Source organism: Gadus macrocephalus, chromosome 9 (genome assembly GCF_031168955.1).
Source record: "Gadus macrocephalus chromosome 9, ASM3116895v1".
In the NCBI taxonomy this organism is placed as follows: domain Eukaryota; kingdom Metazoa; phylum Chordata; class Actinopteri; order Gadiformes; family Gadidae; genus Gadus; species Gadus macrocephalus.
Genome location: NC_082390.1, coordinates 9,411,785 through 9,421,784, shown reverse-complemented (window position 1 = coordinate 9,421,784; position 10,000 = coordinate 9,411,785). Strand labels below are relative to the sequence as shown.

At 44.1% G+C, this 10,000-nt stretch overlaps 1 protein-coding gene across 1 annotated transcript in view; it reads right to left on the bottom strand.

Moving 5' to 3' along the window:
- The window catches only part of alx1 (ALX homeobox 1), a 6,621-nt gene extending 136 nt beyond the window's left edge, over positions 1-6,485 (bottom strand). Inside the window, exons 1-4 of the mRNA XM_060061698.1 lie at positions 6,146-6,485; positions 4,499-4,815; positions 3,804-3,932; positions 1-1,376 (exon numbers count right to left, since the gene is read on the bottom strand). The exon at positions 1-1,376 is cut by the window's left edge and continues 136 nt beyond it. Of these exons, the coding sequence (XP_059917681.1) occupies positions 963-1,376; positions 3,804-3,932; positions 4,499-4,815; positions 6,146-6,359 (1,074 nt within the window). The 5' untranslated portion in view covers positions 6,360-6,485 and the 3' untranslated portion in view covers positions 1-962. The remainder of the gene's footprint in view (positions 1,377-3,803; positions 3,933-4,498; positions 4,816-6,145) is intronic.
- Positions 6,486-10,000: the final 3,515 nt, after the last annotated feature.

The following is a 10,000-nucleotide window of genomic DNA, read 5'->3' as shown; positions in this document are numbered from 1 at the left end:
ACAAAGACATTAGGGTTCGGTTTCAGCCCGCCTCGAACCCGGGTCTGCCGCGGCCCGGGTCCAGGACTCAATGGTACCCACGGAGGGAGCAGAGGTCGGGGTATAGGCCTACCGCCAGCCCCCCTCAGACTCAGTTTCTCCTGCACATCTTTGTTCTCACACGGAGGTACAGGATGAAGAGTCCAGGCTCCTCGGATTCACGATCGAGCCAAGACGCTTCGGAACGACCAAGTTTCACAACAAAGCCTTTAAATAAAGAGAAATTAGAGAGTGCTATCGGTGTGATTTAACTGTTGGACGGAATTATTTTCGTTATTCATGGTTTCGCTTTTTTTCCCCGAGGTGATATATTTAAAGGTTTATTAGAGGTTAACGGTTCATCGGATTCGTGGGAATTTCCCGCTAAGAAAACACGTGGTGTGAGTTCAAACGTTAATGTTTTCTGTTCTTATCTTATCTTTGCTTCCAAATGAAGTTTGTAGCGATAGTTGGATTGGATCCTTAGAATTTGGCCGGATTTCTTTTTCAATGAAATACATCTCCAGTCTGAAGAGCGATCTATGCAACATGCTAGCCCAACATGCCAGGGTTTATTGAATCATCAGGTTGGTCTCAACATCCGGGGTATGGATGAAATGTGTAGGGCGACATTTTTTAAACTTCCAAGGCAGCGTCTATCATGGAGACGGACACTCAGACTATTCTAAATAACTTCCAACAATTATCCCATTAATGATAGCGTCAGCGCGGTAACGACACCAGGGACCTTTGGAGATCCTAAGTGGTCTGTGCTCTGGTGGACTCGCTCTTCTCTGTCTGGGCCAAAGTTTCTGCCTCTCTGTTTGTTTTTCATCCACCGAGATTGTGCAATTCCCCAGCTCTGGGATGAGCCAAATGGAACGCGCTCAAGTTCTTGTTCCTGTCCCATGCCAAGCATTCCCGGGACGGCGCCCAACCCCCGGTCACATGGCCCAGGAGATGTTGGCGGCGTGCTCCTTGGCCTTCATGCGCAGCACGGCGATGCTGGACGAGCGTCGCTCGAACTCGGGTTTGGTCTCGAACACGTGGTGCCCCCCCCCGGACGCGGGGCCCAGCAGGGAGTCGGCGCTGAAGAAGTTGTTGAGGGAAACGTGTCCGAACTGGTTCTGCTGGTTGGGGAAGCCCATGTAGCCCCCGTGGTCCACGGAGGCCCCGCCGCCGCTGCCGCCACAGCCGCCACCACCGCCAGCCGAGGAGGAGGAGGAGGAGGAGGAGCGGGGAGGCGCATGGGGGGGGTAGGAGGAGACGCCACAGGGGGGAGAGGAGCGAGGGAGCACGCAGTGGGACGGCACCACCCCCCCGCTCGGACCACCGCCTGCCCACAGGTTACTGGGGATCTGGAGGACAGAACGGAACCGGGTCAGAATAGTACCGGGTCAGAACATGACCGGCTCAGAACGGAACCAGGAACAGAACCGAACCGGATCAGCACAGAAGCAGTCAGAACAGAACCGGTCAGTACGGAACCGGGTCAGAACAGAACCGGGTCAGAGCAGAACCGGTCAGTACGGAACCGGGTCAGAAAAGAACCGGGTCAGAGCAGAATCGGGTCAGAACAGAACCGGGTCAGAGCAGAACCGGTCAGTACGGAACCGGGTCAGAAAAGAACCGGGTCAGAACAGAACCGGGTCAGAGCACAACCGGTCAGTACGGAACCGGGTCAGAACGGAACTGGGTCAGAACGGAACCGGCTCAGAACAGAACCGACTCAGAACAGAACCGACTCAGAACAGAACGGGCTCAGCAGTCCGGAAAACCCGGTCCTTAATGGATCCTTGTTTCACTCAATTATATTATTAGCCTCCTAATTCTGCCCTCCTGCTGTCTGCCTTAATCACCCGGGTTGGCCAAAACAATTTATTGAATATTTTATTAGTTTAATTTAGCTGTTTATTTAAAAATAGGGTTAGGATTAGGTTAGCAGTAGTAGTAGTAGTAGGATAGTAGTAGCATAGCTTTATCAAGGGCAGATATTTGAGTATATCCTAAAGTCACAGCGTTCAAACATCGCTCCAAACGACAATTAATGGATTCAATAATGAAGGAGACGCTTGAATGTTTCCTACGGAAGTAGTAAAATATAGCAAATAGGACTTATAATTTAAACTAGGATTTAAGCCTTTAAAGCTTTGTGGTCCCAACCATGGAATTAAAAATAAATTGTGTATTTAATATTTGAATATAGTAATTGATATGAAACATCCCAGTATTTCAATATACTCTATGTTTGTATTTATGAAGGCTTACTTTTAACTAAACTAAACATGCCAACATGTTGGGTCTATCTTGTTTCTGCTTATAGGTCACTTTCATATTAGTTTGACTTAAGGACAGTGTAATCTACTTTGTTGGACGACACGTTGAATCAAAACAATTAAGTCATCAGTCATCAATACAGACATATTCATATCAGTATACATCGATCAGGGGAATTGGTTCCCACAGATCAGTCCAGTAGACCTACTCGAAACAGACACAATCGCATTCAAACTATTTAAGTGGATGGCCTACGTACTGTACGTAGACAGATATATTTTTTATCAGACATTAAAGGTCGGCTATATTTCTGCAAAATAAAAAGCCGTTTTTAACCGCTGAAGCATCTGGCCGTTGCGTAACCGGCGCGTTTTAATCCAAGGTGACAACGAGAAATGAAGCAGCACCCACCCTAGTCCCTCACAGACAGAGATGACATCTGACAGTGACTTCGTCCCGGTCGATACGTATGGAACTACTTCAATCAGCGGACTTATATCCACCATTACTCCGGTGAGCTCTAGTGACATCTAACGCCATAGGCGCACGATTTCCTCCCGTGTGCCAACAGGCCCACAGCGAGCCAGTTTGGCCTTCACCACTAAACCTCAAGGCTCTGAGAGAACAAGGTCCAGTCGGGCTCAGAGGGCCTGCGTACAATCATCCATCTCATTACCGAACTCGAAGGTAACAAGAACAACTTGTGTCTTTCTTGGTCTAGAAAAAGTGGAATTGTTTTGGCGCAGTTTCAGATGTTGTTGCCTGTGATGGAAAGTGACTCCAGACGCGTTTCAGTCCTAAACGCCCCAAAACCTGGACGGGGAGGACCACGTGAACACAGCCTATGAATTGTGTTGTTTTAGGGTTCATCTATTCATCAGCGCGTCTCGTCTCCTCCACCTCGGCGCAACGTGACATTTGCCACGACAGCGAGATGAATCGTCTGACGTGAAACCCTCAGCTCACAAATTCTGGACACCTCACCTCAGCTCTTGTCTCATCAACCACCAGGACTTCGTTCCAGAAAGGGGACGGTATCTGAGGGCTGTTTCTACACATCTACTGGGCTCATGCTTACGAAAAATGTAAAACGCTAACCCTAAATGTATATGTAGAAGTTATTTTCAGCACGGTTTGTGGAATCCACTCTGGAACTTCGAGAACATAAACTGGTCTCCGATCCGGACAAAGTCTGGATTCATCCAGAGACAGAACGCACCAAACGCTGCTTTAACTGTTAGATACGATGAAGCCTGAATCCATCTCACACGTGTTGGCCTACATGTGGCTGAACCAGTAGGTGTGTTTTTATGTGATGTTTGTATTAAACTCAGTCCAGTCCAGGTTCTGGAGAAAGACATTAAGTCCTCTGGATGCTGCCCTCATCATGCAACAGGGAGAATTTATGGGTTTGTAAGGTCCGTTGAAGTTCCGATTTCTGGAGGACCCAGTCTAAGTGTTAAACTGTTTAAGTGGTAAGAGGTAAAGGGAAGTTTAAGGGTACTCGCCTGTGCGTAAGAGTCTGCTCGGGGCAGCACGGACAGGTCGTAGGTGGTCGCGAAGTGCGTCTTGGCTTGCTGAAGTTGTCCGTAACGCTCTCGTTTCCTCCACTTCGCTCTCCTGTTCTGAAACCAAACCTGTCGGTAACATAATGAAGGCGTTAAAATATTACGATGAAGAAAGCATAAAACTGTCTTCATTGTAATTATTGTATTATTTCGTGCTAAAGTACGACGCATTCTCCACACTTTCTATCATCAATAAACCTCTAGATACCGTCCATATGACGCCCTTGGAAATAAAACATATTTAATGATTATAATTTAAGATATCAATAATATGCTGCTGGCCGCACAATAAAGTTCGTGTGACACATTTCTGTACAGAGATATATGTGTGTGGGGGGGAAAGTGTGTGAGAGCGAGGTGGCAGTTTCCTCTCGCTGCAGATTGTTTGTGATTGAGTGTGTGTGTACGTGTGTGTATGTGTGTGCGTGTGTGCGTGTGTGCGTGCGTGCGTGTGTGAGAGAGAGAGAGAGTGCGTGTGTGTGTGTGTGTGTGTGTGTGTGTGTGTGTGTGTGTGTGTGTGTGTGTGTGTGTGTGTGTGTGTGTGTGTGTGTGTGTGTGTGTGTGTGTGTGTGTGTGTGTGTGTGTGTGTGTGTGCATCATGTGTGTGTGCGTGCGTGCGTTAAACGCAGGCCTACCTGCACCCTGGCCTCAGTCAGCTCCGTCCTCATCGCCAGCTGTTCCCGGACGTACACGTCTGGGTAGTGCGTCTTCTGGAACACCTTCTCCAGCTCCTCCAGCTGCGCGCTCGTGAACGTGGTCCGGTGCCGCCGCTTCTTGCTGCTCGAGACGTTACTGTCACACTTGCCGTCTCCGAGATCGTCGAGGTCCGCCATCTTGTCGGGGCCCCCCAGAGCCCCCGGGGATCCTCCGCGCATGATGCAGCAGCTGTCCATCGTCCTGCCCATCTCCCGGTGCAGGGGATCATCCTCCGGTTTGGAGGAGTAGGAGCTCACTGGAACCGATCAGAACATCATGATGAGCCGCAGAACCGACCAGAGACACCGGCGCTAGTTCGTTACTATAGTTCTCATATATTCATAGGGCATTAAATTGATTCATATTCATGATTAACGATATTTTTAACCCGCTGAATATAGAGGGATAAATCTCATAAGGGAGGTGAAATCCTGTCCACTAACAGTTTACAGGCTAAGTTAATAGTGTACAAAAAATGCTATATCAATAAATAGGCCGATATAGCCTAATAACACATTGATAAAGTATATATTAATTAAAGACAAGTTTACAAAATATTTATTTATCTATAAGTGTAGGCCTATAGGCTATTGATCTATAACAGCTTTAGATGATATAGATATAGGCCTATTCAATATAAACATATATCGATATAGCATTAAATATATAGATATAGCCTGTATTACATATAGACATAGGCTATAGAACATAAACATATATTAAATATAGATATATATAGAGAGACATTAAATATAAACATATATAGATATAGAGTATCAAATATATAGACAAAGATATAGTTATATTATTAAATACAGACATGTATATACAGATATAGTATTAAATATATATAGATATAGTATTCAAATTCAAATTAAAATGTAGATATATATAAAAATATTTATAATGATATAGTATTAAATATTGACATAAATAGTATTCAATATTACATATAAATATATATAGACGTAGCCAAAGCTAAAGGTAAATACATAGATTGATATACAGAACGATATAGTTCTAATGAGACATATGGTTTAATTTAAGATATAGCTTCTTAGACATAGCTGTAGATGGTATAGAAATATAGCTGTGGACATAGTTAAGATATAAATATCGATGTAGCTATAGAAACACAGCTATATAATTTGTTAAGATCTAGATATAGAGAGAAATAGTTTGATATAGGTATATAAATAAAGCTGTAGACACGTTAAGATATCGATTTACATTTATTAAGACATAGTCAGAAAAAGTTAGATCTAGATATAGTAAGACAGTTATATATATATATATATATATATATATATATATATATATATATATATATATATATATATATATATATATATATATATATATATATATAACACATAGTTATATTTAGATATAGATATATAGATAAAGTAAGACTTATAGGCCTAGATATAAATAGTAAGACATAGTTAGATATAGCTCTAGTTATAGTAAGCCATATTTAGGTATAGTAAGACATAGTTAGATCTTGATACATTATAACATAGTTAGATATAGGTATATATAGATATAGTATAGATTTAAATATATATATCTAGCCCGCAGCCCACCATCTCCGCAGGGCGAGGCCCGCTCCAGCCCGGCTTGCTGCTCGCCGGCCCCCTTGCTGTAGTACTGCTGAACGCCGGCCTCCAGGCCGTCCATGACCTGGTCCAGCGCGGCCCCGGGACCCAGGTAGTACTCGCCGCCCTTCATGGCCTGGCTCTTCAGTGCGAACTTATCCTCCATATATTCCATCATCATTCTACCGGATGTCCCCACCATAAGCCCTCCTGGGTCGTCAAACCCTCCGGGATCGATAAGCAGGATTGATACTCGGGATCGATACGCGGTGCTGACAGAGTCGTTGATGCCTTGCTCTGAGGCGTCACGGAGGAGCGGCCCAGTTTATAAGGAACAACGGACGCGCTCTACTGTGCGCGGAGTACCAGCGGCGCGTCACGGCCGGGTCGGCCAATCAAACGTCGTGAGGACTCCGATCCACGCCCCCTTCTCGAACCCAAACGCAAACACAAATAAAGACCGTCCGTTACATTCCCCCGGAAGGACGCTTGCGAAGGGAAACAAATCAAATTAGCTTTTAATTTATTAAATGTTTGGATATCCAGTTATAGGGCAATCAATTACGCAGAGAGAGAGAGAGAGAGAGAGTTGAGGTCCGTTTGGCTCCACTGAGATGATCAGGAGGAGCTCTGATCACACTGTGGCCGAGATGGAAGCGAATAGCCTACATTGGCCCAGGACACACACACACACACACACACACACACACACACACACACACACACACACACACACACACACACACACACACACACACACACACACACACACACACACACAGTCTGTCTGTCTGTCTGTCTGTCTGTCTGTCTTTCTGTCTGTCTGTCTTTGCCCGCCTGTCTGTCTGTTTGTCTCTCTGTCAGTATGTCTGTCTGTCTGACTGTCTGTCTCTGTGTGTGTGATATAGACTTGCATAAGGTGTAGTCATCACGCTACTCAATATCAAAGTAAAACCCAACTTAGTTTCCACTGGCTTATTTATTTTATTAATACACATTTATTATTAGACACATAGGCCCGTCAATCAGTAACATGTAGGCCCATTGCTAAACGCGTTGGCATAGAAGGGATTAGGAAGAGTATTTAATACAAAGAGTGAACACCATACACAAATAATTGTTTTGCATTTTCTCTTTTTTTATGTCCATATAGCGCTGCGTTTTCTACAGAAAAATATATTTTAACAAAGATGTCCCATGAACACAAATGTACTCGAAATGTGGGCATCATTTTTAGATGGCAGTAGAAAGGGACCAATTTCTTTCAATAGCTATCAGAAATCACTCAGGAGACAAACTACATGGATATTAGTTTAAATCTGAATATAAAATAATTGGTTAATTATTATGATATATTTTAAAATGATAATGTAATAAAATAACATAGTACGGTATCCTAATATAATTATAATATTAATTCTGTAGGCCAAAAAGTATTTCTGATATTACAAACAAAATGCCAATAGCCACGATTAGGCTATTTGTGCATAGGCTATTTGTTGATGAAGTCCATGCAAAATACCTAAAGGCCTGAATCAAATCATGCAAAAATCGACATTTCGCTTGAGCTGGCATGAATTATCAAGGTCAAATATTCTCCACAGAAAAATGGAGAAATATAATTTGTTGACTTCCAGCAGGGCAGAGTAAATAAAACCTGCGCCTCGCTTGATCGCATCCCCGATTGGACAAAGCCTTTCCTTAATGCAGGGCCCCTGCACGCATCACACAGCCAGGCCTTTATGAGCAGAGCCATCCAGAAGGCAGGGCTGCAGTGACACCCCGCCTGCAGACGGGTGTTTCAGCGGGGACAGCAGGAAGGGGGGTCTTTACTCGACTTATTGGAGAATTATGTTACCTCTCGAAGTCCATCTCCTCCGTGAGACCACCTGCGTCCCGCGCCGTGCGGCGGGTCGCTGCTGGGTCAATGGCACCGTCACGGGTGGGTCTGCCCGACCGGGAAATATCCAAATAAACACGGAGCAGCAGGGGGTCCTGGGGGCTCCCAGAGACCCCGCGCTATGCGCTCATGCTGAGGAGAAAAGGGAAAAGTTCACCGCTGTTTGGTGACCTGCAGAGAGGAGAATTTCTGCCACACACAAGTAGATCCTGAGATTGTGTGTGTCTGTGGGTGTGTGCGTGGGGGGGGGGGGGGTATTGCGTGCATGTGTGTGTGGACGCACTACAGCTTCGATTCCTTTTAGCTTTACTCGTCTGTAGCCGGCTCGTCTTAAACCTCCTCGTTTCGAGCTGAAGGAGTTTATCTCAGACTGTTGAGGGCCTCTTGTATAAATAACAACGATGAGAACAAACCACACGCAGAAGGATCTCCCACATCAGCCTACATTATTAACAATTTTGTATTTTTGGGCTAAAAAACAAATCCATACCCAACATAAAACAAACATTAAAATAATTATCCCTTATAGCCTAACAAGTGAATCGAAAAATGAAACGATTCATTCTAGCGACCTTAAATTTGAAGGCCTTCTTACGTTTCACCGCCGCCTCTTCCACGGTGAATGATGGCTCAGTGTGGAAACACTGCTGTGTTCTGTCTGTTTCCAACCAACGTGTTGCTTTGCTCTTCGCTGAGACGACAGCGGAACCGTACGGACGTAGAATGTCCGGTGCTGCTGAGAAAACACTGGTTGACAGAGGTCCCCAGAAGGCCCCCGAAGGTCCAAGAAGGACCCAGAAGGCCGCCCGAAGACCTCGACACGAACGGTAGAACCACAGAGAATAGCGCAGCTGAGACTGCATGATGAATCGTTTGAAGAAGAACATAATGATCTAATGGCTCTTAATTGGCTTGAATGAATAATGACTATTCTATAGAGCCATAGCGCAGACACAACCCTCTGTGAGTCGATACAAAACATATTGAACTGTGATAATATTTAAGAATAATATAAAACCTTAAATGTTGGCCTATAGGTGACGTGTACGGAGATGCTGAACTATCCTTAATTCTGACGTCATGACGTCATGAGGATGTGCAGTAATTAATGATCACACAACTCACAAGAATGTATCATAACATGAAGCAGGTTTCTCATTTGTAGTTAAAGCCCATGCGATATTTTTGCATTTATTTCATCTATTTCTATCAATATTTCAAACTGTTTCAATGATGTTTTCAATGCCTGTATCTCTGCTAGTTATTTTATTGTTATGAGGTAGCCTTCATGTCCAAGTACGATTCCCTAAGAACAAATGAAGTCATTCAACTTTAAAATACATTTTAATTTATAGTTTGATTCCATTATATATATATATATATATATATATATATATATATATATATATATAATATATATATATATATATATAATATATATATACATATATATATATATATATATATATAAATATTGATGTGGTCATAGATAAAAATGAAGATGTTGATGGAGTTGGACAGAGAGGCAGAGACTGAGGTGAGGTGGAGATGAAGATGGAGATGGACAGAGAGGATGAAGAGGTGGAGGTTGAGTGTGAGGTGGAGATGGAGTTGAGATGGAGGTGAGGTTGAGATAGAATTGGATTTAGAGATAGAGAGGATGAAGAGGTGGAGGTTGAGGTTGAGGTGGAGATGGAGGTGGAGGTCGAGATAGGGTTGGATATAGAGCTGGAGAGGATGAGGAGATGGAGATAGAGGTGGAGGTGGAGATCTACGGAATCAGAGCAAGGGAGAGAGAGAGAGAGAAGAGAGAGAGAGAGAGAGAGAGAGAGAGAGAGGAGAGAGAGAGAGAGAGAGAGAGGGGGGGGGGAGAGAGAGAGGGAAGAGGATGAGAGAGAGAGAGAGAGAGAGAAGAGAGGAGAGAGAGAGAGAGAGAGAGAGAG